Source organism: Stenella coeruleoalba, assembly GCF_951394435.1.
Source record: "Stenella coeruleoalba genome assembly, chromosome: 2".
In the NCBI taxonomy this organism is placed as follows: Eukaryota; Metazoa; Chordata; class Mammalia; order Artiodactyla; family Delphinidae; genus Stenella; species Stenella coeruleoalba.
In genome coordinates this window covers 29,162,898-29,190,787 of record NC_137147.1, presented here as the reverse complement: position 1 = coordinate 29,190,787, position 27,890 = coordinate 29,162,898, and the positions used below count along the sequence as shown (strand labels likewise).

General features: G+C 44.9%; 1 protein-coding gene across 7 annotated transcripts in view; it reads right to left on the bottom strand.

The window, feature by feature from the left end:
• The window catches only part of DPF3 (double PHD fingers 3), a 257,874-nt gene that overhangs the window by 73,872 nt on the left and 156,112 nt on the right, over window positions 1–27,890 (bottom strand). For all 7 annotated transcript variants that reach the window (XR_013827307.1, XR_013827308.1, XR_013827309.1 and 4 more), the window contains exon 7: window positions 9,120–9,257. Coding sequence is in view for 3 of the 7 variants with exons in the window: in XM_079914741.1 (XP_079770867.1) it covers window positions 9,120–9,257 (138 nt within the window). In the remaining 4 variants the exon portion in view is untranslated. The remainder of the gene's footprint in view (window positions 1–9,119; window positions 9,258–27,890) is intronic.

Sequence of the window (27,890 nt, the reverse complement as noted above, 5' to 3'; positions counted from 1 at the left end):
TTTGTGAGGGTTCTGGAACCTTCCTCGTGTGAGAAGACCCCAGATGAGATCAGGTACAGCTATTCTTTTCTATGCAGTTTTTTGTATGTGTGTGTGTCTGTGTGCGTCTGTGTGTGTGTGGCCTCACCGCGCAGCATGCGGGATCTTAATTCCCCAACCAGGGATCGAACCCGTGTCCCCTGCAGTACAAGTGGGGAGTCTTAACCACTGAACCACCAGGGAAGTCCTCTATGCAGTTTAAATTCCTTGGGTAGTTGGATGATCCTTTATGAAGAACCCAATTTCTCATCAGCAGGGAGAGGGGAAGGGGAGTCGAGGGGGGCTGGGGTGGGAGTGCTCACTGGCAAACCCACAGAGAGAGGAGAACACACGGCCGGATACTTAGGGATGCGTCTCCAACCAGGAGAAAAGATGCAGCTTCCTCCCTAAGCAAGGCTGCCTGGCCTCACGGTGAAGACATGAAGAGACAGAAGACACGGACCCACAAGCTGCGTGAGGAGATCCTGGTGGAGAAAGAAAAATAGGGGCCAGTGCCCATCTTGGAAGTCAACAGACAGGCAGGAGGGGCCCACAGGAATGGCTAAGGAGGAGACCCCCTGGACCCACTGGGGGTCTGCGGTGTACTTGGGGGTCACAAGGAACCTTCCTCTGTGGCTGCTATCACCGTGCACACACATGAAAGAGACCCAGACCAAAGAGAAGCACTCCAAACCCCACGGCTCAAGGAAAGCACCTATACACAGGGACAAAACGGACTGACATTTGATAAGAGATGTAAAGGAGATAAGCCAGCACTGGGGGAAGTGAGAAATAATACCAAGCTAATAAATACTTTAGAGAGAGCAACCATCACTAGTAAACACTTTCCAGACAGCAACCCAAATCAAAGGAGATCATTCTCGGACTCCTCGCAGCATGAGACAATAGCTATGCCTTCGCCACTTAAATCAGAGAAGGGATGAGAGGAGAGACAGGGAAATGCAAAAACCAGCTGACCAGTACAGGTCAATACATTCTCCTTTCTGGAAGACAAGGGTGACTGGACCAAGGGAACCTCTCCCCAGGGGGCAGGTAGAGACCTCAGCATCATAGCTATTCAGAAGCTGGCACAGGGAGGTGGGCACCTCCTGCCTGCTTTTCAGGTTCTGTCCAGATGACAGTAGTTGGTAAGAAAACAAAGGGTCTGTCACATGAGAGGCTTGAACCCTGAAAGAGAGCAAGAATTAAAGAAGGTGTTATGGCCTGAACTGTGCCCCCCGCAAATTCATATGTTGAAGCCCTAACGCCCAGTACCTCAGGACATGACTATATTTGGATCTATGGCCTTTAAAGAGGTGATGAAAGAGCAAAAGTTAAAATGAGACTGTTAGAATGGGCCTTAATCCACTCTGACTGGTGTCCTTATAAAAAGAGGAAATCTGGGGACTTCCCTGGTGGTGCAGTGGTTAAGACTCCGCCTGCCAATGCAGGGGACATGGGTTCAAGCCCTGGTCCGGGAAGATCCCACATGCCTCAGAGCAACTAAGCCCGTGTGCCACAACTACTGAGACTGCATGCCACACTACTGAAGCCCACGTGCCTAGAGTCTGTGCTCTGCAACAAGAGAAGCCACCGCATTGAGAAGCCAGTGCACTGCAATGAAGAGTAGCCCCCGCTCGCCACAACTAGAGAAAGCCCGCATGCAGCAATGAAGACCCAATGCAGCCAAAAATAAAATAAATAAATTTATTTTTTAAAAAAAAGGAAGAGGAAATTTGGACACAAAGAGACTTTGGAAGTACACGTGCACAGAGGGATGACCATGTGAAGAGGCAGCAAGAGGGCAGCCGCCTGCAAGCCAAGGAGAGAGGCCCCTGAGGAACTAACCCTGATGGCACATTGATCTGGGACTTCCAGCCTCCAGAACTGTGAGAAAACAAATTTCTATTCTTTTTTTTTTTTTTTTTTTTTTGCCGTACATGGGCCTCTCACCATTGTGGCCTCTCCCGTTGCGGAGCATAGGCTCCGGACGCACAGGCTCCAGACGCGCAGGCTCAGCGGCCATGGCTCACAGGCCCAGCCGCTCCGCGGCATGTGAGATCTTCCTGTATCGGGGCACGAACCCATGTCCCCTGCATCGGCACGCAGACTCTCAACCACTGCGCCACCAGGGAAGCCCCCAAATTTCTATTCTTTAAGCCAGCCAGTCTTTGGTATTTTGTTATAGCAGCCAAGGAAACTAAGACAGGAGGCAATGGGGGTGGGGATTAGGGGAAAACCCACACTAATCCCAAGAAAGGTTTTGGCCAAGGTGTGTTCATTGTTTCAAATATTTGGTGAAGGCAGCCAATTGACATCAGCTAATTGAGCTGATTGACTGAAATGCACAGGAATCACCCTCAAACCCTAGAGTCTAAACATTATTAAAAGTCTGATCCCTTTAATTACACTGAATTGTTCAGTTTAAGAGCATCTACCACAAAATCCTTTGAGCAAAATTAAAAACACATGGCATGAATCCGCGCTCACACATGCCTTGGCTGTGAAAGCATGTGCTCGGCTTCGGCTTTCCCCTTCACGAGTAGAGCCTGGGTAAAGAATGTCACCACCCTGGGCCTGATTTCATCAAACAAGCCTTCTGACAGGTCTCCCATCCTCTAGCTTTCTCCTGGCTTCAGTCCATCTTCTCCAGGATGACCCAGCATGTGGCTGACAGGGTCTTGGTAATCCAGCCAGGTGTCAGGCCTGAGCCTCTGAGGTGGCAGAGTCGAGTTTAGGACATTGGTCCACCAGAGACCTCCCAGCCCCTCGTAATATCAGTCAGCGAGAGCACTCTCGGAGAACTCCAGCTCAATGCTAAGACCCACCTTCACTCAATGACCAGCAAGATCCACTGCTGGACACCCCATGCCAAGAAACTAGCAAGACAGGAACACAACCCCACCCATTAGCAGAGAGGCTGCCTAAAATCATAATAGGTTCACAGACACCCCAAAACACACTACTGGATGCGGTCCTGCCACCAGAAAGGCAAGATCCAGCCTCATCCATCAGAACACAGGCACCAGTCCCCTCCACCAGGAAGCCTACACAACCCACTGAACCAACATTACCCACTGGGGGCAGACACCAAAAACAATGGGAACTACGAACCTGCAGCCTGTGAAAAGGAGACCTCAAACACAGTAAGTTAAGGAAAATGAGAGGACAGAGAAATACACAGCAGATGAAGGAGCAAGGTAAAAACCCACCAGACCAAACAAATGAAGAGGAAATAGGCAGTCTACCTGAAAAAGAATTCAGAGTAATGATAGTAAAGATGATCCAAAATCTTGGAAATACAATGGAGAAAACACAAGAAACGTTTAACAAGGACCTAAAAGAACTAAAGAGCAAACAAACAATGATGAACAACACAAAAAATGAAATTAAAAATTCTCTAGAAGGAATCAATAGCAGAATAACTGAGCCAGAAGAACGGATAAGTGACCTGGAAGATGAAATAGTGGAAATAACTACCGCACAGCAGAATAAAGATAAAAGGATGAAAATAATTGAGGACAGTCGCAGAGACCTCTGGGACAACATTAAATGCACCAACATTCGAATTATAGGGATCCCAGAAGAAGAAGAAGAGAAAAAAAAAGGGCACTGAGAAAATATTGAAGAGATTATCGTTGAAAACTTCCTTAATGTGGGAAAGGAAATAGTCAATCAAGCCCAGGAAGCGCAGAGAGTCCCATACAGGATAAATCCAAGGAGAAACACGCCAAGACACATATTAATCAAACTATCAAAAATTAAATACAAAGAAAAAATATTAAAAGCAGCAAGGGAAAAGCAACAAATAATATACAAGGGAATCCCATGAGCTTAACAGCTGATCTTTCAGCAGAAACTCTGCAAGCCAGAAGGGTGTGGCAGGACATACTTAAAGTGATGAAAGGGGAAAAACTACAAACAAGATTACTCTACCCAGCAAGGATCTCATTCAGATTTGATGGAGAAATTAAAAACTTTACAGACAAGCAAAAGCTAAGAGAATTCAGCACCACCAAACCAGCTTTACCACAAATGCTACAGGAACTTCTCTAGGCAGGAAATACAAGAGAAGGAAAAGACCTACAATGACAAATCCAAAACAATTAAGAAAATGATAATAGGAACATACATATCGATAATTACCTTAAATGTAAATGGATTAAATGCTCCAACCAAAAGACACAGACTGGCTGAATGGATACAAAAACAAGACTCATATATATGCTGCCTACAAGAGACCCACTTCAGACCTAGGGACACATACAAACTGAAAGTGAGGGGATGGAAAAAGATATTCCATGCAAATGAAAATCAAAAGAAACCTGGAGTAGCAATTTTCATATCAGAGAGAATAGACTTTAAAATAAAGACTATTACAAGAGACAAAGAAGGACACTACATAATGATCAAGGGATCAACCCAAGAAGAAGATATAACAATTGTAAATATTTATGCACCCAACACAGGAGCAACTCAATACATAAGGCAAATACTAACAGCCATAAAAGGGGAAATCAACAGTAACACAATCATAGTAGGGGACTTTAACACCCCACTTTCACCAATGGACAGATCATCCAAAATGAAAATAAATAAGGAAACACAAGCTTTAAATGACACATTAAACAAGATGGACTTAATTGATATTTATAGGACATTCCATCCAAAAACAATAGAATACACTTTCTTCTCAAGTGCTGAAGGAACATTCTCCAGGATAAATCATACCTTGGGCCACAAATCAAGGCTTGGTAAATTTAAGAAAATTGAAATCATGTCAAGTATCTTTTCCAACCACAACACTATAAGCCTAGATATCAATTACAGGAAAAAACCTGTAAAAAATACAAACACATGGAGGCTAAACAATACACTACTAAAGAACCAAGAGATCACTGAAGAAATCAAAGAGGAAATCAAAAAATACCTAGAAACAAATGACAATGAAAACACGATGACCCAATACCTATGGGATGCAGCAAAAGCAGTTCTAAAAGGGAAGTTTATAGCAATACAATCCTACCTCAAGAAACATCTCAACTAAACAACCTAATCTTACACCTAAAGCAATTAGAGAAAGAAGAACAAAAAAACCCAAAAGTTAGCAGAAGGAAAAAAATCATAAAGATCAGATCAGAAATAATTGAAAAAGAAATGAAGGAAACGATAGCAAAGATCAATAAAACAAAAAGCTAGTTCTTTGAGAAGATAAGCAAAATTGATAAACCATTAGCCAGTCTCATCAGAAAAAAAGGGAGAAGACTCAAATCAAAATAATTAGAAATGAAAAAGGAGAAGTAACAACTGACACTGCAGAAATACAAAGGATCATGAGGGATTATTACAAGCAACTATATGCCAATAAAATGGACAACCTGGAAGAAATAGACAAATTCTTAGAAAAGCACAACCTTCCAAGGCTGAACAAGGAAGAAACAGCATATATGAACAGACCAATCACAAGCACTGAAATTGAGACTGTGATTAAAAATCTTCCAACAAACAAAAGCCCAGGACCAGATGGCTTCACGGGCAAATTCTATCAAACATTTAGAGAAGAGCTAACACCTATCCTTCTCAAACTCTTCCAAAATATAGCAGAGGGAGGGACACTCCCAAACTCATTCTATGAGGCCACCATCACCCTGATACCAAAACAGACAAAGATGTCACAAAGAAAGAAAACTACAGGCCAATATCTCTGATGAACATAGATGCAAAAATCCTCAACAAAATACTAGCAAACAGAATCCAACAGCACATTAAAAGGATCATACACCATGATCAAGTGGGGTTTATCCCAGGAATGCAATATATGCAAATCAATCAATGTGATAAACCATATTAACAAATTGAAGAATAAAAACCATGTGATCATCTCAACAGATGCAGAAAAAGCTTTTGACAAAATTCAACACCTATTTATGATAAAAACCCTGCAGAAAGTAGGCATAGAGGGAATTTACCTCAACATAATAAAGGTTATATATGACAAACCCACAGCCAACATTGTTCTCAATGGTGAAAAACTGAAACCATTTCCTCTAAGATCAGGAACAAGACAAGGCTGCCCACTCTCACCACTATTATTCAACATAGTTTTGGAAGTTTTAGCCATAGCAATCAGAGAAGGAAAAGAAATAAAAGGAATCCAAATCGGAAAAGAAGAAGTAAAGCTGTCACTGTTTGCAGATGACATGATACTATACATAGAGAATCCTAAAGAGGCTACCAGAAAACTACTAGAGCTAATCAATTCATTTGGTAAAGTAGCAGGATACAAAATTAATGCACAGAAATCTCTTGCATTCCTATACACTAATGATGAAAAATGTGAAAGAGAAATTAAGGAAACACTCCCACTTACCATTGCAAAAAAAAGAATAAAATACCTAGGAATAAACCTAGTAAGGAGACAAAAGACCTGTATGCAGAAAACTATAAGACACTGATGAAAGAAATTAAAGATGATACAAACAGATGGAGAGATATACCATGTTCTTGGATGGGAAGAACCAACATTGTGAAAATGACTACACTACCCAAAGCAATCTACAGATTCAATGCAATCCCTATCAAACTACCAATGGCATTTTTCACAGAAATAGAACAAAAAATTTCACAATTTGTATGGAAACACAAAAGATCCCGAATAGCCAAAGCAATCTTGAGAAAGAAAAACGGAGCTGGAGGAAGCAGGCTCCCTGACTTCAGACTATACTACAAAGCTACAGTAATCAAGACAGTATGGTACTGGCACAAAAACAGAATTATAAATCAATGGAACAGGATAGAAAGCCCAGAGATAAACCCACATATGGTCACCTTATCTTTGATAAAGGAGGCAAGAATATACAATGGAGAAAAGACAGCCTCTTCAATAAGCGGTGCTGGGAAAACTGGACAGCTACATGTACAAGAATGAAATTAGAACACTCCCTAACACCACACACAAAAACAAATGGATTAAAGACCTAAATGTAAGGCCAGACACTATAGAACTCTTAGAGGAAAACATAGGAAGAACACTCTATGACATAAACCACAGCAAGATCATTTTGGACCCACCTCCTAGAGAAATGGAAATAAAAATGAAAATAAACAAATGGGATCTAATGAAACTTAAAAGCTCTTGCACAGCAAATGAAACCATAAACAAGATGAAAAGACAACCCTCAGAATGGAAGAAAATATTTGCAAACAAAGCAACTGACAAAGGATTAATGTCCAAAATATACAAGCAGCTCATGCAGCTCAATATCCAAAAAACAAATAACCCAATCCAAAAATGGGCAGAAGACCTAAACAGACATTTCTGCAAAGATGTACAGATTGCCAACAAACACATGAAAGGATGCTCAACATCACTAATCATTAGAGAAATGCAAATCAAAACTACAATGAGGTATCACCTCACACCTGTCAGAATGGCCATCATCAAAAAATCTACAAACAATAAATGCTGGAAAGGGTGTGGAGAAAAGGGAACCCTCTTACACTGTTGGTGGGAATGTAAATTGATACAGCCACTATGGAGAACAGTATGGAGGTTCCTTAAAAAACTAAAACTAGAACTACCATATGACCCCGCAATCCCACTACTGGGCATATACCCTGAGCAAACCATAATTCAAAAAGAGTCATGTACCAATATGTTCATTGCAGCACTATTTACAATAGCCAGGACATGGAAGCAACCTAAGTGTCCCTCAACAGATGAATGGATAAAGAAGGTGTGGCACATATATACAGTGGAATATTACTCAGCCATAAAAAGGAACTAAATTGAGTTATTTGTAGTGTGGTGGATAGACCTAGAGTCAGTCGTACAGAGTGAAGTAAGTCAGAAAGGGAAAAACAAATACCATATGCTAACACATATATATGGAATCTAAAAAAAAAAAAGGTTCTGAAGAACCTAGGGGCAGGACAGAAATAAAGACACAGATATAGAGTATGGACTTGAGGACATGGGGAGGGGGCAGGGTAAGCTGGGTTGAAGTGAGAGTGGCATGGACATATATACACTACCAAACGTAAAATAGATAGCTAGTGGGAAGCAGCCATATAGCACAGGGAGATCAGCTTAGTGCTTTGTGACCACCTAGAGGCGTGGGATAGGGAGGGTGAGAGGCAGATGCAAGAGGGAGGGTATATGGGAATATATGTATACGTGTAGCTGATTCACTTTGTTATACAGCAGAAACTAACACACCATTGTAAAGCAATTATACTCCAATAAAGATGTTAAAAAAAAACAACAAACACGTGCCATGTCCACAGTTCTTCTTCACCCCATGATCCTAGAATGACCCACATCTTGAAGCAAGCCCTAAAGGTCCCATTATCCCATCCCATCCTGATTTGGGGGTGGACTAGAAGCCATACGGAATGTTGTAGAGGGAAGTCACATGGTGAATGCTAAGCCCTTTGTGACTCCCTAAGTCATAACTAGAAGTTGAGGAAGGAAAGAAAGAATAGAAATGGAAACACAAATCTTCAGGATTATTTTGGGTCTTCAGAGCCCAACATCCCAAGTGACAAGTATACCCAGGTCATGTTTGCTGACTGAGTGCTCAAGTGAAGAGCATGGAGGCTCCAGGGCCATATTTCTAAGGCAGGAGAGCCCTTACCAAAAGTGTGACCCTCTAAGAGCTGAGACAATGAAGCAAGAATATTCTATGTCCCTTGGTGGCCAAGGAGACATTTGGAATGGCTGCCTGAACTGACGCACCCCACAGCTTTGCCCACCTCAGGTTAGCAGCTGTGAATGGATCTTCTGGAGCTGAGGGAAAGGAGTAGCAGGTCTGGCATTTGACAATGGCCAGGTAAGGATGTTTCTCTTCCGCCTTAACACTTACCTCCCATCCTCTAGGAACAGAGCTGGGTGTGCCACCCCTGCCCAGCTCACTCTAAGCTTCAGGCTCAGCTGACCCACAGGGGCAACTGTGGCTGCGCTGAAATAGCCAACTCACCACAGGTCCTTGAGACCAATCAACAGGTGCCACCAGAAGATGCCCGAGGTGAACAAAAAGGAATGCTCCATCGCCCTGCCCAGCCACCTCATCACTCCCCCAACCCAACAACTGGGAACTCACGTCTGTGGTTCTCGTTTCTGTGGTTGGGTGGGGACCGGGTCTCCTGGTCTTGGGCCTCATCCCCCTCCTCGCTGGCCAGGTGGGTGTGAGCGTAGTGGTAGCTGAGTCCCGGCCGGTTTTTATAGCGTTTGCCGCAGACTAGAGAGGAAAAGAGGAAAGGAAGGGAAAACGCAAATGTTAGCAATCTCTGCAGCTACGGCCATCATTCTCCCAGGCAGTGACTCCCATCCATCCACCCCAGAGCTGGGTTTCCCCGCAAAAGTGTCTCCCACTCCCAACAGCCCCCGACCCTCACCCCAGCACCAGCACCGCTGCGACAAGTAAAGAAAAGAACCCAGGTAAAGAAAAACCAGAGAAGACGGAAGTTAAACTGTGTACCATCATTTCCTAGCTGTGAGACCCTGGGAAAGTCACTTGCACTCTATGTGCCTCAGTTTCTTCAGAGGGAAAATAAGCATAACAGTAGTACTTAGCTCTTCGGTTGTTATGATGAGTTAATCTCTATGCAAAGCACTGAGAACAGTGGTAAGGGTGATAAGTATTATAACTTTGGTAAGGGTGACACTTATTATAACTTTGAAGTTAAAAGGCACTGGGAGTCTATTTAGGCCAACACCCCATGGCACAGATGAAGCAAGTGAGGCCCAGCAAGCTTAAGTGATTTGCCTGGGAACACACAGCTGGCTGTGGCAGAGCCACTGGAACCCAGGTCTCCTGGATTCCTGTGCAGTACTCCTTCCACCACCCTGTGGTTGACTCTGTACGAAGTACAAAAGCTTTATACGGATCATATTTTTGATCTATCACCCAGTGATTCTGCGCCAGAAAAACACATTCCACCTCCACCATTAAAACTATGAATCTGAGGCATCCTTGGTAGACGTCGCAACCAAGAGCTTGTGCCCTTGATGGCCCGGGAAGCCTCTGATATCCCGAATCTCTAAACACGTGTCCTAGCAGGCACCACCTCTCAGGTGGACAGTAGGAGACAAAGGCAACAAGTAACACAAATATGATTTCTTGGACCCAAGAAGAAGAAAGGGGCAGCTCCCTTGGTCGGCTGCTCAGTACCTAAATGGCTAAGCCTAGACCACTGCCACCACCCTCCCTGTCACAAAGCCCAATATCTCAGCCCGTGGAGGGATGGCACTGCTGGTAGCAGAAGCCACAAGGGTCTTCCAGTAAAAATCTCATGCCAACCCTCTCATCTTGTCCCCACCTCTCCCCAGCAGAGCAAACCCCACCGGATCTGCTGGAGTAGCGGAGGTTGCCAGCTTTAAGAGACTCTCGCTTCACATGACTGGGTTTTAGCAGTGAGTGTAAACACTTCACAAGGTGGAAAGAGTACAGAGTTCCTCATCAGACACGGGTTCAAATCCCACTTCCAGGTGCCAAAGTTGACCAGCTGCATGACCTCCACAGTATAGAGAAGAGCTGTTACCCACCCCTCTTACCCCCTACCCTTATTATTTCTGGTGGGGTTTCCTTTCTTACTAGATTCTCTTAGGTTTTTCAGGTATTATAACCATTGGCAAAAATGGATATTGTCATCTCTTCTTTCTCATATATATGTAAACTATTGTATCTTCTTAGCTTAATTCATTTGTAAGAATCACCAAGACAATATTTTAAAATAGCAAAAGCAAGCTTTTCCAATTGTAGTGAAATTGGATTTAGTGGTTCACTGTTTAGAATGATATATGTAGCTAGTTTTTAGTCTTTATCAAGTTTAAGTAGTTCTTCTTATTCCTGAGTTAGAGTTTTATTACAGGAGAATTTTACCAGCTGTCCTTTCAGCATCTACTAATATATGACTCTCTTTTAGTTTGCGGATATGGTGAATTATGTTGATTTCCTAATGCTTCCTACTATTGAGCCATTCTTGCATTCCTAGAATGTACTCCATTTGGTCAGGGTGTATTATCTATTTGATATACTGCTGCATTCTACTTTCTAATTTTGCATTTTGCGTCTATACTCAGACTTGAGATAGATAAATAATTTTGGGCCTTTTACCATGATTTTCAATTGCATAATTGTGCTGACTTCCAAAAATAAATTAAGGAGTTCTGTGTGAAATTGGACAAGATACATAATCTCTTTGTGCCTTTTTTTTTAAAAATATATTTATTTATTTAATTTTGGCTGTGTTGAGTCTTCGTTTCTGTGCAAGGGCTTTCTCTAGTTGCGGCAAGCGGGGGCCACTCTTCATCGCAGTACGCGGGCCTCTCACTGTCGCGGCCTCTCTCGCTGCGGAGCACAGTCTCCAGACATGCAGGCTCAGTAGTTGTGGCTCACAGGTCTAGTTGCTCCGCGGCATGTGGGATCTTCCCAGACCAGGGCTCGAACCCGTGTCCCCTGCATTGGCAGGCAGATTCTCAACCACTGTGCCACCAGGGAAGCCCTGTGCCTTTTTTTAAATCTGAAAATGATGATGGTATTACTTACCTTGAGGGATTATAAATAATATTTGTAAAGTATCTCACTCAGTACCCAACACCTAATAGATGCTCAATAAACAGTAGTGAGGGGCAAGGGGCTTCAGTGTGGTCTACCACATCTTAAGTGCTATACCCCCCTTGAAAGAGGGACTTTGACCCTTACCTCTCCTATGGAATCTGGGAATTGGCTGGACTTTCTTAAGAAGGTGAGAGTCTGAAATTCAAGTTGGTGATCAAGTTGGTGACCAAGCTGGTGACCTAGTGACTATAAATTCAAGTCCTACAATTGGCTCCTCTCTCCCTTTCTCTCCCTCTCTCTCTCTCTCTCTCTCTCTCTCATAAATATTGCAAAAAATAATAATAATAACATGTCACTACACAACTCAATTCCATTTGGCTCAGGAAGTGGGACCTAAGGAGACCCCTGAGGCACACCGTGGGCCTGCTTGTGACTTTTTCTATTTAACTTTTAAATGATCTAAGGTCAATAAACAGCAAATTATGGGGTCACTGGATATAAATTCATTTCATTACAAGGAATATTGCTGGTGAGGAATAAATGTTTATTAAAAATAAGGCCAATAATGTCAGTATTTATATGGGGAAGCCTCAGCTGCCTCTGCAGATCTCCCTACTGCACACTCCACAGTATTTTATTTGTTTATTTGTTTCATTTTCTTGTGTCAATTACCACCGTCTTCCTTAATCACAGAATTCCAGGATTTTAAGATCCTGGTCTAACTGACTATCAAATTGTTTTATTCCCACGAACACTCTAGATGCCTTCCTGGAACAACTCCACTGATGGGGAACTCACTACCCACCCGAGTAGGCATTTCTGCTTTGACCTCCTTGAATTATAGTTATGACTGCACTGGAGGACCTCTCTTAAGGACAGTGTCACAGCGATTTCATCTTGATGTCAACAACTCCACCTGCCGTGATGCCATGCACATTTTACACCTTCAAAACATACCCATTGAATAGTTGATGAGTGAACACAGAAACGTTTTGTAGGAAAGCGAGGAGATGGGAGAGGAGGTAAGTGTGTAGAATCGGCTCCATCTATCCACATTAATCTCACACTAATAGTTCTTAAAACCTACAAAACCAAACCCAAGCAAAAAGCTTCCCATATCTCCTTCCCCAATACCATAGAAAGTTTTAGAGCAGATCCTTTTGCTAAAAGAGAGATTCTCAAAGAGTAGTCACCAGACCAGCCCCATCTGCATCACCTGGGAAGTTGGTAGAGATGCAGTTTCTTGGGCTCCACCCCGGACCTACCGAAGCGGAAAGTCTCAGGGTAGGGCCAGGCAATCTGTGTTTTAACAGGGCCTGCAGGTGATTCCAATACACACTACAGTTTGAGAACCACTCTGCTAGAAGATTGAATATATTGAGGCTTAACTCTGCCCGCCCTGCATGCGCCTGCCCTTCTGGATGGATGGAGGTGGCAGGAGGGTACAGCAGGAGGCAGCCCTGAGACCTGTGTTCAGTTATTAGAGGAAACAGAAGCGGACAGCCCACAGTGGCCCTGGAAGCCAGACCCCTTAACCACAATCCCTGTATGCAGAGCTTTCCAGGTGGAGCTTCATTTTTCTCCACCTGCTTATATCATGTCATTCCTTCATCACCAGGTCTTCAAGAAAACATTTATTAAACACCTAATGTGTACCCAGCCTTGAAGCACCAGAGGACAAAGACAAATGAGCCCCAGTCCCCTCCCTCCAGGAGTCCGAAGTCTAGCAGAGGAGATATACACGTCAACTAGCAAGGAGGGAGGTGGGATAAATGCACCAATGCGAGCCTGTGCCCCGCAAAGAGGAGGGGCCAGCTCACGGGCTTAAGTGGGGTGCGAGGATGGCTTCCCAGAGCAGGTGGATGAGCTGCAGCTTGTGAGAGAGCAGGACATCACCAGGCAGACAAAGGAGGAGGGCATGCGGGCACCAAAGCACGTCCCGCCAGCACCTTTGGGGAACTGCAGGATATTCAGTAAAGCCACTGGGAAGGGGGCATCGGGGTGGGTGTGAGGGGGACTAAGGAGAGGAAGGTGGGCAGGACTTTATCCTGACAGTGGGAAGTGGGGGGAGGACTGTATGCATCCTGAGGACCAACTTAATCAGATTTACATTTTAGAAATACTGCTTAAGGTTATAGTGCGAAGATGGATTCGGAGGTGGCAATAGGCTCCTTTAATTTTCCGTGTGTGAACAATGAGGACTTTGGGGTAGGAGAGAGGTTAGAGAGAATCTGGTAGAAGGGGGAGCGGGTGGGAGTCAGCAGAAAGGAGGAGCGCAAAATGACTTCCACGAACTCGGCCTTCCTGGCCACGCGCCATCCAGCCCCCATCCAGCCCCCCAGCCTCACCCGAAGCCTCCTTCCCAGCCCTCCTGCCCACTGGCCCTTTCGTTTCTTAAACATTTTTCCTTCCACAACAGAGCCTTTGCACAAGCTCTTCCCTCTGCCCAGAATGTCCCGCAGCCCCACTTTGCCTGATGAACGCTTCACAATCCTTCAGTTCTCGAGTCTTTCCAATCACAATTAGGACACTGGTGTGTTACCTTCCCAGGACTAGTCGTGTATCAGTATGTGTCTCTCCCACCAGCAGCAAGCATGGCAGGCCCTGTGTGTCTGCACACTGCTGCAGCCCCAGTGGTGAGCTCGGGGCCTGCACTCAATGTCAGCTAAGGGAAGCAATAAAAATACCTAGGTTTCTGACTTGGGCAACTGGGTGGAAGCACGTAGGAGGAAAATCAGATTTAAAGAAGGAAGCGAATGAGCTCAGTCTGGGGTTGGCTTATACACCTGGTGCTTGGGAAAGAGATGTGGATGTTGGAGTTGCCAGGTGGCAGTGGAAGTGATGGATATGGAGAGAAAAGTGCCAGGAGAGAAGGAGGAGAGAAAGAAGAAAGGTGGACACAGGACAGAACTCAGAAAACACCGGTATCTTAAAGAGTCTGGTGAAGAAAGAGAAACCGATTTAAAATTTTTAAGAAATACTCACAAAGGACTGAGCAACATAGGCCAGAGGAGCAGGGCTTCCAGGTGACAGAAACGATGACACCACCAGTCACGGCCCCTGCTAACAGCTACTGAGCATGTACCATGTGCCAGGCCTGTTCTGGTGCTTCAAGTAAATCAGCTCACAGCCACGCACATCCTCATTTTACAGAGGCAGAGCCAGGATAACGTCAGATGCCCCAGAAGGGCCGAGAAGGCTGGGGACTCAGAAGACAGCACTGGGCTTGGCAATTAGCAGGTCACCTGAGTGAGCAGGGAATCCACAGCCTCAAGTAGGATAACGCAAGGCTACAGGAAGCTAGGATGCTTTGGGGAATGAGGAAGTGGTGATGGGGCCGAAGGACCATTCCTTCCAGCATGGCTGTGGAAGGGGAAGGAGTCAGCTGGTGGGCAGATGGGACTGAAGAGTCCAGGGAGGCTGAGTGGGGATTGTCCTTTAACAGAACAGGTCTTGATCAGGCCCGTAGGCTAAAGGGAAGGAGGCAGGAGGGAGGGGAGTTTGAGAGGCAGGGTTAGGAGAGATTGGAGTTCATGGAGCAAGATGCCTGACCCCAAAACAAAGCTGCTGACCCAAGTCCCAGTCCCTCAAATGACTTCATCCTAGGGACGAGAGATTGCTAAGATTTATTTTGGTTGAAGAGCATCTGGGTCAGACTGCTACATTGTGATGAAGACAAACGCCTTGGAAATCCTGCTTTGACTGGTTTGGAAGAGAAGGAAAATCTAGCACTGTCTCACCTTCTCTATGTATTTCATCACATCTCGCTGCCACTCTGAACACTTGTGAGCCAGCTTCGTAGACGTGTGACCTGTACATTCAGACAGGGTCCTGGGTTCGGAAGGGTCCCACACTTAGTTTAACGCCTTGCTCTTGCCATCTTGAAATTTTTAATACTATTAAACAAAGGGGCCCTCATTTGCATTTTGCACTGGGCCCTGTGCATTATGCATCTGGCCTTGGAAACCATTTGGGGCAGGGGGTGGAGATCTGGGACTAAGTTATTCCAAACAGCCACCTTGATCGTGTAAGAGCTGCCACAGTGAATGCAGGACCCAGCCAGCTCTAGTCGAGGGCAAAATTTCCCTCTGAGGTAACTAGGAAGCCTGGCCAGAGGGGTTAGCCACTCAGCAGTGGTCATTTTAGTGCCACCAACAGCTCTGGCCCTTCGTCTGGGTCGACCCTCCCTTCAGAGAGGCAGGCTCTGTATTGATGCGTGGGTAGGCTAGATCCGAACAGCCTGGGTTCAAATCCCAGCTCCGTTGCTGACTGACTGTGACCTTGGGTGAGTAGCTAAATCTCTCTGTGCCTCAGCATCCTCTCTGGAAAACGGGGATGATCATGACAGCACACCTACTGCACAGTTGTGAGGCTATGTGAGAGAATACATATAAGTGGTGCTGGGAAAACTGGACAGGTACATGTAAAAGTATGAGATTAGAACACTCCCTAACACCATACACAAAAGTAAGCTCAAAATGGATTAAAGAACTAAATGTAAGGCCAGACACTATAAAACTCTTAGAGGAAAACATAGGCAGAACACTCTATGACATAAATCACAGCAAGATCCTTTTTGACCCACCTCCTAGAGAAATGGAAATAAAAATAAACAAATGGGACCTAATGAAACTTAAAAGCTTCTGCACAGCAAAGGAAACCATAAACAAGACCAAAAGACAACCCTCAGAATGGGAGAAAATATTTGCAAATAAAGCAACTGACAAAGGATTAATCTCCAAAATTTACAAGCAGCTCATGCAGCTCAATAACAAAAAAACAAACAACCCAATCCAAAAATGGGCAGAAGACCTAAAATGACATTTCTCCAAAGAAGATATACAGATTGCCAACAAACACATGAAAGAATGCTCAACATCATTAATCATTAGAGAAATGCAAATCAAAACTACAATGCGATATCATCTCACACCAGTCAGAATGGCCATCATCAAAAATCTAGAAACAATAAATGCTGGAGAGGGTGTGGAGTAAAGGGAACCCTCTTGCACTGTTGGTGGGAATGTAAATTGATACAGCCACTATGGAGAACAGTATGGAGGTTCCTTAAAAAACTAAAAATAGAACTACCATATGACCCAGCAATCCCACTACTGGGCATATACCCTGAGCAAACCATAATTCAAAAAGAGTCATGTACCAATATGTTCATTGCAGCTCTATTTACAATAGCCAGGACATGGAAGCAACCTAAGTGTCCCTCAACAGATGAATGGATAAAGAAGATGTGGCACATATATACAATGGAATATTACTCAGGCATAAAAAGAAACAAAATTGAGTTATATGTAGTGAGGTGGATGGACCTAGAGTCTGTCATACAGAGTGAGGTAAGTCAGAAAGAGAAAAATACCATATGCTAACACATATATATGGAATCTAAGAAAAAAAAAAAAGGTCATGAAGAACCTAGGGGTAAGATGGGAATAAAGACACAGACCTACTAGAGCATGGACTTGAGGACATGGGGAGGGGGAAGGGTAAGCTGTGACAAAGTGAGAGAGTGGCATGGACATATATACACTACCAAACGTAAGGTAGACAGCTAGTGGGAAGCAGCCGCATAGCACAGGGAGATCAGCTCGGTGCTTTGTGACCACCTGGAGGGGTGGGATAGGGAGGGTGGGAGGGAGGGAGACGCAAGAGGGAAGAGATATGGGAACATATGTATATGTATAGCTGATTCACTTTGTTATAAAGCAGAAACTAACACACCATTGTAAAGCAATTATACCCCAATAAAGATGTTAAAAAAAAAAAGAAGAGAGAGAATACATTGAAAATAGTACAGGGCTCACAGTAAGCGTCAGCCATCGTCAGCTGCTATTGTCAACACTGCGGATCCGCAAAGGGAATAAACCCTAAAGGGAAGGGGGTGGGGAGGACTAGTAGTTTGTCCTCTGAAGTCTGGGGTGATGGAGTTGCAAGGAAAAGAATGTTGGGAAAGATACATTCTGGAAATAAAGTATTAGAACCATCTGCTATCCCTTTATCACGTCAGCAATCTCACTCCCCACTCTTGTGCAGAATCAGACTGAGCCCCAAGACAGCTGAAGCATTCAGAGAGGGCTGCGCCCCCATCCTCCCACTCCAGGCTCCCTCCCCAGGGCAAGCTCCTTGGTGTCATGCGCCCCTGAAGCCATCACCCCTGGGACCAGGCACAAGCCTGTGCACAGCCTCAGGTCCTTCTTTTCACCTTGGCAGCACGCACCTGGATTGTGTGTTCCAGGCGCCACGCACGTGGAGAGGAACGGCTGTGACAATGAGGAAGGTCCAGCTTGCCTTCCCCTCTCTCCTTCCCCCTGGGGCAGATCCATCTGTCAAGCTGCAGAATTAGTGCTTGCCCACTTCCCAATCCAGAGCTGCATTCGCCAGGCAGGACCTCCTGTCTGGAGTTATGAATACCTTTAGTGCCACCCCAGAATATTTACAACACACCTCTGCCACCCCACTCCAACCCTACACCGCTCACCCCTTATGAGGATGGGGGAGGAAGCGGAGAAGGGGGAGGAGGGAGGAACAATCAGGGGCAGTTTGTGTGAACAAAGCCGGCTGCAGCAGACAGCAGAATCCTTCCTGCCAGGGAGAAGCGGCTGCCTTCCCCACTGATAACTTAATGACTCTGGCACATTTTCATCAGCCCAACTTGGAGCACGCAGTGGGTATCTGAGCCAGTGGTTTCCGAGAGCCTGAAAGCAGCGACTGAAAGCAATTACAGGATGAGCGTCCAAGAGACAAAGCCTGGACCTTGGGAGTCACCGGGCCACATCTCTTTCCCAGCTCTGCCCTGTGGCACTTACACACAGCCCTGAGGACACCACTTCCCTTTCTCTGCAGCTTGACTTCCTCTTCTGTAAAATCGACCCAGCAGTGCCTGTCACCTGCTGATGCCTCCAAGGCATCATACTTACAGACTATCAGGCAGGCACACATTCTCACACTGAATCTCACAACAGCTCAGGAGGTAGGGATTATCATCCCATTTTACAGAGAAGGAAACTGAGTCTGGGGGGCATTGAAACAATTCACTAAATGGCAGAGTCGGAATTTGAACTCAGGTCTGTCTGACTTTGAAACACACAGAATCAAAGACGTGCTAGTCATCCTCCCAGTGCCTGGAGCTGACCTCGATGGCCTCTTGCCCTCTGCTTCCGGTGGAGTTTGGCCATCGGGAGGCACTGGCAGGAGGATGGAGGGTGAGAAGAGAGGAGGTGGGGATCTGTGCCCTGCCCACCCCACTCTGGCTACCCTCCCTCCCAGATCCAGCTACCCCTGGGAGCCAATGTCCTCCCTGCTCCTTGGAACTCAGGATGGGGAGGGCTCCCCCTCTCCCTTGTTGCTACCTTTATCCTGCCCACACCTCCACAATCACTCTGACATCAAATTCTCTGCCATTCAGCCCATCTAAGGTTGAAACTTATGTCCTGCTGGAGCCAAGACAAATACAAACAAGGGCCATTTTGACAAGAGAATCATAGCCTACCAGACCGGTTCAGATGTTTGGGGACCTCCACACCTTCCTGAAAACCCTCGGTCTTCTCTCTGCAGAACCATCAAGGCGGGTGGAGGACCGTCTACACCAATCCCCCGGGTGGGAGGAAGCCCCAAGTGAGAAAAGTCCTGCTGTGAATGAGCTTGGGACAAAACCCAGAGAACACTGCAAAAGGCCACTAGCTCAGACCTGCGTACTCAGGGTAGGGTGTTATCCCTACGACTATGTTAAATGCCTAGAAGAGCCAGTGATGGCTCCACAAAGCTCAAGCGATAAAAGTGGTGGCTTCACAGATGGCCCAGGTCCTGCAACATTTAGGCACCAAAAGCTCCTCTTGGACAAGCACAGGTGGGCTTCCCTCCCCACCCCTTCCCGAGCCAGAGGCCAGCAGCGCGGGTGGCCTTCTGCAGACCTGGCGTCTGGCCCTGGCTCTGATACTAACCCACCGTGCATCCTTAGACAAATCCCACAGCTTTCTGGACTTGGTTTCCCTATTTGTAACATATGGCAGTTGCATCAGACCATCTCTAAGTCTTTCCATTCTAACACTGCACAATGCTTTGTTTCTCTGGGTCCTCTGAGGACTGTGTGTCTCCTGAAGCAATTATTCCCTCAACTGTGACAGAAAAATGCTGTAGATTCCCAGCCACAGAATCCACCCAGGGGCTGCCTACACCCTTCTCCCCACCCCACCAAGCCAGGTAGGCAGATGCCCTTCTGTGGCTTCATGTCTTCTTCCAGGCCACCCTTGATGCTTATTTTAAGCTGAGTTCTTCTGGACAGAAACACAGGGGCTGGAGTAGGGGTGGGGTGTAATATCCTGATTTTTCAAAGCCACATTCCTCAGGGTCTGGCACTGACCCATATATTAGGAGTGAGCCCAGAGCCAGGATCTATCAAATGCCTGTGATCCACAAGTCCTCTGTCTTCATCAAGGGAGGGCATTCTGCATATTGTAGGAATTTACTGTATGTGAATGTGGCTACATGTTTTTAAAAAAAAAAAAAACAGGAAGAACGGAGATAGGCAACAAGGTTTCATTTCAAAATACTCTATAACCTGATTCTGGATCCCCTGCAGAGAAATGCAGAAACTTCCAAAACCAAAGCATTAAATGTGTTAGCAGAACTCTTTCCTGCTCTGTTGAGAAGCAGGGTAACATGATTCTGGTGAACTCTGGGGTCAGTTGTCCTACGTCAGCTAATTGGTTGTGTGACCTTGGGCAAGTTACTCCAAACCTCAGTTTCCTTGTCTGTAAAATGGGGATAATAATAGTTTTATACCTCATGTGGGTATTGTGAGAACTGAATGAGTCCATCCTTGTAAAGTACTTAGCACATTGCCTGGCACGCAACAAATGTTCAACAAACAGTAGCTCTTTCTGATCATTCAGTTCACTCTCAGAATGCGTCCCTGATCTCTGACAATGCCAGCAGCCAGAGCACAAAACACCACTGGGGACTCACGTGTGAAATAAATACCCTTTCTTGAATTAGTAGAAAAAAAAATATTTATTGAGCATATTTATGAACCAGGCAGTGAACTAATTATTTTTACACACGGTCTCATTTCACCCTCTTGAAAACCCTCTAAGGTCAATCTTATTGCCCTCACTTGACAGAAAAAGAAACTGAGGCTCAGAGAGGTTTTTGTGATTTGTCCTAGGTCGTGGCTAGGGAGTGTTGTAGCAAAGACTCAAATCCTGGGCTTCTGATTCAAGAGCCATCTTCTTCGGGCCACCATCCCTTATAGAGATGGTGTCTTTGATTCCTTATTCTAGTGAAATCATACATTAGCATGTCCTTAATTCACTTAAAGAGTCACATATCATTTTTTTTTAATCTTCATGGAAAATAATTTAAATAATAAATATTACTGTCAACATTTCTGGAGAAGGTAAACAGAGAAAGGCAAAAAAATCAGATGCAATATCATAAAGTATAGTAGCCTCCAAACATTTGGGAATCTGGCCAGTGTGCTCTCTTTGGGGATCTCGGGGTGAATATCTGACATAAACGCTCCTTCAGATCCTTGATCTGTGAGTCCTGACCTACCAAGTGCGTCTCAATGACCCTTACCTGAAGCAGGCCCCCATCCACCTGTGACATCGGTATAAGATCCTCACGAACTTTGGGGAAACAAATGTATACTAGCATATTTTAGACATTTCTGCCTGGATGTCCTGCCATGTCCACAAACCCATATGTCAAAGTTTCATCACTTCCCCAAATTACCTCCTCCTCCTCTAGAATATTCCAGTTAAGCCTCCCTCATGTCTCCATTACTCTAGCTCAAGACTTGAAGAGTCACTGTTGCCACCTCCCTCTCTCTTGTACCCCACATCCTGTCTGTCCTCTGCCAGGTTCTGTGGATTTTTCTTTCATAAAGTCTTGCTTGTTTGCCCCATCCATTGTGTTCCTGCTCTCACCACTGTCCAGACTTCATGTCTTCTCCTTCCTGACTGGAAAAGGCTCCTCTTAGCCACAGGCTTCAGGCTCTCTCCCCTGAACACCTAATCCTCAAGATTAACCATTCCAGAGACGTCTCCAGGATCATTCATGATTCACCATTGACTATACGGGCCAAACTCTAAACAGCTCAGTCTCATGTTCCCAGCATCCTTATCCAGCTCTGTGCCCCTCAATCTCCCTACCCAAACACTCTGCTTCAGCCACGCTGGTCTATCTTCTGTCCTGGTATGTGCATCCCACATTCAACATTTTGGGAGCAGCCACTGTGCTGGGTCTGGGATGCAAGCTGAATATGACACGGTCTCTGCCCTCAGAAGGCTCACAGTCTAGCTTGAAGAATGGACAAATAGACAAACTGTTATCATACTGTGTGAGAGTTAGCCTATGCAGAGTTATGTACAAGGTAAGGTAGATTCCAGGAAGAGATGAGTGACGGGTGGGGGGATAGGGAGACTGCAGGGGAGAGAGAGAGAGATTGCTAACTCGGATCAAGTCCTGGATCTGCCACTTATTCACTGGGTGACCTCAGGAAAGTTAATTAACCCCTTTTCTCCACAGAATCCTTACCTGTAGGATGGAGATGATCATGCCATCTATCTCCTGGTATTTTTCAAGGATTAAAGAATTAATATAGATGAAACCTAACATTCCAGGCCCATATTATAAATCAACAAACTTTTGCCATTACTATTATTACCTCCGGCTGATTCCCACATACCCCTCCTTCCCTGGAGACGTCCGTCAATTCAATACACCCTCACTGAGGACCTGCTTGGCATCCTAGGGAAGCACCCTCTGACATACCAGTCCCCAGCCCCAGACCACTCCCTCCCCTGGATTCCTGCAGTGCTCACTGCCTACTCAATGAAAACTGCTTGTGTTATCTCCTCCTGGGATATCAGCCTTATCTTGCCAACTACATTGGTGACAAAGGAAATAAGGAAAAGGCAAAGGTGGAAGAAACAGTCATTAAGCACATACCATGGGCAAACATTTTAATACATATTATCACATGTAGCTTTCCTAACCGTGTACATCCCCACTCCACACCTCGGGACAATGGACACTCCCAGCAGCAAGACAATTTTCTCGAAAAATTCTGGATAACAAGCTAACAAGTGGCAGGGCCACAATCTGACCTCAGGCTTCTCACTCCAAAGTCAGCGCACCTTCTTTGTGCAGCTCTTGCTAACCCACTTCCCTGACCCCCCACCAGGACTTGAAATAAGAGAAATCAAAGGCTGTGCACCAGGCACTTTGACCTCACAGTTCTGCTTCTAGGAAATAAAAGCATTATGCAAACATATAGCTGCAATATTGTTTTTAATAGTGAACAAATTTTGAACTGTCTAAACATCCAACAAGTGGAACAATGGCTGAGCAAACTGGGGCATGGCCATATCATGGAACACCATATAGCCTTAAAATATTGTCATAAAAATGTCCTTATTGACATGGAAGGATGGTCCTCATGTGTTGTTGAGTGGGGGGGATGGGTTAAACTGGTATGTATCATTTATTGGGGGGAGGGTATAGTAGACAGGGACAGCGAGAACCCTAAAATAGGATACAACAAAACAAAGTGGAAATTACCTCTGAAGAGTAAGATTATGGGTGATTTTTATTTTCCCCTTTATGCTTATCTGTAATTTCTGATTTTTCTGCAATGAACGTATACTGTTTCTGACTGGATAAGAAAGTAATTCAAGAGGGTGTACACATAGGTATAAAACAAACTTACGATTACCAAAAGGGAAGGGGGGAGGGATAAATTAGGAGTATGGGATTAACAGATACATACTAGCACATATAAAATAGATAAACAACAAGGATTTACTGTATGGCACAGGGAACTATATTCAGTATCTTGTAATAACGTATAATGGAAAACAGTTGAAAAAAGAACAATATATATATAACTGAGTCACTTTGCTGTACCTCTGAAACTAACACAATACTGTAAATTAACTATACTTCAATTAAATAAATAAATAAAAGAGGGTGTGAGTTACAGCCCAGAAAAGGCAAACCTAGGTTTGGTGGTCAATGGGCAAGGTTCTTGAGAGAGCTAGAGGGTATGAGGGCATGAATGAGAAATTTCAGCCTCTCCCCAGCCCTGTCTCCTACCAGCCCTGCTGCGGCAACCTGCAACCTGTGTCCATGAAGCGAGGACATTTAAATATTTAAACAGACCCAGCTTTGCAGGAACAAATGCACTCAGTCTCCAGGGATCAATCCCATGCCACAGGCCCTGCTCCACAAATCAAGTTTCTGGGGTACGGAGCCTTTCCCACCCCTCCCCCGCCGCACCCCACGCAAGAACCTGCAAGATAATAGCGGCAACAACTGAGGGATGAGGCCGGCTTCCCTTCAGCGGCAAGGGCGGCCAGCCTGAAGGCTGCGTTATTGGCTTTTACCACTGCAGCTTGAAGCGAAAAGCACGTGAGCCTTAGAGAATGGGGGACCTTAATGCCCTCAAAATTTTTTTTTAATAAGACTGCAGCAGTCATCTGATTCTTCCTGGGCACTCAGGTATGGGGGAAACCGGAGTGATTTTAAGGAGGCTGAGGTCAAGCGGAGTTTCTAGAACGCCTTGGGAGCAACTGTGCCTGCCCCATGCGCCAATCCAGGCTGCTCTCGGCCCCGCGGGGTGGTCTCCTGATATCCCACGGCCCAGCATCCTATCTCTCAGGAAAAGAGCCTCATTGTTAAGCTGAGAAGAACGGAGCCCATGGCGTGGGGGAGACGGCTGACTGAGGAGCTCTAGAGACTCAAGGAAGGAGTTCCCCATCATTGAGAAGTGCCATAGCCACTGAGGGGTGGAACCAAGACGACACCCCCAGACCCTGCTTCTTGCCCCATACATTCTCCCTGGGGTATACACCACCCAGAAGAGCAGGGAGGAACCCAGACCCTGTCCTGACACTGCCCCAACTGGACAGAGCTACACCCCACCAGATTTCTAGAAGGGAGGAAACACTGTGAAGTCACAGGCCACACGATCGAACATACACGTCTGTGGGATGAGGGTGGTAGAGGACAAAATTCTTGCTGATGTGGAGGCTGAGTTGAAAGGGATCACTCCTGATGTGTGAATACCTGACATGACTCAGAGGTGAGTCAAGTTCCCAGGAGGGCTTCAATCACGTCTGTTTGCCTTTTGTCACTAAGCTACCCTAATGACCCAGTTAGGGGTGGGAGGCAAAGTGATTTTAATAGATTTAAATTTAAAAGGCTCAAAATTATGTAAACTATTCCATTCCACTTCAGCTATAATTACTGCCTGACTCCAGCTTACCAACCTGACACCTGGAAGCCGTCTATCAACAGTAGCCAGGGCTTCACCTCATAAATAAAAAATAAAAATAATGAGCAAGCGCTCATTCATTCACAGTTAAAGCATGTTTTTCCTCAGCTCTTAGGACAGCCAAACTCCACACTGGTTTGGAGGAGGGCACATGTAGCCAGATGTTTGTGCAGAGATGTGCTGGGGTGTATCAGCTCTGGAGTTGGAGAAATGAGGACTCATATCCCTGCTTTAGCATTAACCGGCTGTGTGATCTTGGACAAGTCCCCTCACCCCTCTGAGCCTGTTTCTTCTCCCTAAAGTGAGGTCAATTGTCCCTGCCTCTCAAGGTTAGTGTGGGGATTTACAGAAATAATGCACATAAAATGCTTAGCACAGTGCTCTGCACACGTAAGTACCCATTAGCAGGGGTTATCACCGTAATCAGAAAAAGCTGGGAGCAAAAGACAAGTGTTGGCAAGGATGTGGGGAAGTTGGAGCCCTCGTGCGCTGCTGGTGGGAATGCTAAATGATGCAGCCGCTATGGAGAGCAGTTTGGAGGCTCCTCAAAGAATTAAGAATAGAACTACCATGTGATCCAGCAATCCCACATCTGGGTATTTATCCAAAAGAGTTGAAATCAAGATCTCAAAGAGATATTAACACTCCTATGTTCATTGCAGCGTTATTCCCACTAGCCAAGACGTGGAAACAATCTAAATGCCCATCAATGAATGAATGGATAAAGAAAATGTGGTATACACATACAACGGAATATTAGTCATCCTTTAAAAGGAATACTGCATTATTCAATACGCAATCACACGGATGAACCTCAAGAATATTATGCTAAGTGAAAGAAGCCAGTCCTAGAAAGACAAATACTGCGTGAGTCCACCTCTATGGTCTCTAAAGTAGACAAATTCAAAGCATCGAAGACTGGAATGGTGGTTGCCAGGGCTGGTGGGGAGGGAGTGATAGGAAATTGCTAGCCAACAAGCATAAAGTTTCCATCGAGCAAGATGAGCAACCTCTAGATGTCTTCTGTACAACAATGTACCCCTACTGAACAACATATATTGTGCACTTAAAAATTTAAGAGGGTAGGTCTCAGGTTAAGTGTTCTTTCTACAATGTAATTAAATTTAATTTTTTTTAAAGAAAAAATTGGGAAAGGAAAAAAAAACTTCACAAATCACTTCCATTGTGCCCCGCAGAAGGGCAAATGGGTGCTTTGTTCCTCCCTAAATGGCTGAAGCTTAGAGACAAAATGTTCTCCTTCTCCCTGAACATCACCCCATCACCACCATCTTCTTTCCTATGATGCTCCTTGAACAAAGAAAATAGAAAAGTGAGTCTCTCATCAAGAGTCTTCCCCAGTGATGCTAACAGAAAATCCAGAGCTGGGAACAGTTAGGAAGAGAAATGGCAAACTCTTGAAATTATTTTCAAAATATCTCAGTAGCCCAAACCCAAGGATTTCTTTCATATGTCTATCCCCAGTTATCATCTCACCTATAAAAGGGAGTTAATTACATTATTGGGATTTAAAGCCATTAAGTAAACTACAGTCAAGTACTGGGTTGCTGAATTTTATTTCGGACTACTGAGTTTTATATCAATGTTGAAAGAAAGGAAAGATTCTAAAGAGACCAACTAAAACAGCCATGCAAGCTGGTGGCACTCTGCCTGGAGAATTCCTGGAGATTCCAGAACTTCCAGATGCAAAAAACAGGGAATAATAAAATGGCTGATCAGTCAGAGGCCAGAAGTCTTCAAATTTGAATGCGGTAGACCAGTCATTCTCAAAAATCAGTATTCATAATTATCGCCTGAGAAGCTCTCAAAAATGCAGACTCCTAGGCCTACTCCCAGTGATTCTGACGTAGGAGCTCTGGTGTGAGGCCCAAGAATCCACATTTTAATAAACATCTCGGTTATCACTGCACAGGTGGTCCAGGTCCACACTTTGACCAGCACCAACAGCCTTTCCTACAAAGTCACATGTAGGTGCTTTGCTGTAGGGAATGAACACTTTCCCTTTGGCAAGAGGTTGAAAGGGAAGAAACAGAACTTTAATCCTGAAGCTGGGTAAACTTTCAGGATAATTAATAGAGATTGGTTACTTGCTGGAAAATGAAGTATGCATCTACACACACACCATGGATTGGGTAAAAAATAAAGTATGTTCAGATGATTTTAATATTTCTCTGAGATGGAATAAATTCAAGGGCTGAGTGAAAGGTAACAAGCAAACTATCTATCACCTGAAGTTAGCAGCTAAGATAATATTTCAACCACCCACCTTGAAAGGGAAGCTTGGACCGAGAACAGAGCAGGACAACTATATAGGAATATACACCAGGAATGGTTAAATACAATCACATCTGAAAAATAGCTACAACTACTCCACAGAAACCCGGAAAGAGGTGGTGGGGTCCAAGGTGGCCTCATATTTTCATAAATAACTTGAAAGATGGAGTGGAGATTATGCAAATCAATCCATAGACAATACAAAAATGGCGGGGATTGTGAATCTGTGGTGAATGAAATTTAACTACTGGGCAATGTCTTTAAATTTGCCTTTATTGAATCTTGCATATTGAAGTCACATATTATTGTATCTCTTTATGGAGACTCAATAGGGCCAAATACAGAGTGATTTATGGAAGCAGGAATAATCAAAAGTAGAAGTAGAAAAGAGCACACACCTGGGGAGGCATTGGCCCGGGGGTCAGGACAGGCACCGGGTGGGAAGTGTTTGAGATGGTACACAGTGCAATGGGGTGGCCAATTACTTCTATTCTCTACAGACGTGGGCGGTGTTAAAAGCCGACGTGTAAAATAAACAAGGAAATGTGTCTGTTACTCTTTGAACCACTTGGCCTGGGTGCTACTTCCAATGAAAGTGCTGAGCTTAAATTAAACCTGGAAGAGAATTCTGAGCTGGCCATCGCAGAAATTATGGGATGCGTCCCTAGGTAAACCAAGAATACAAGGGGATGTTATGAGGGCCTCCAGCATAGACAAAATCCTGAAGG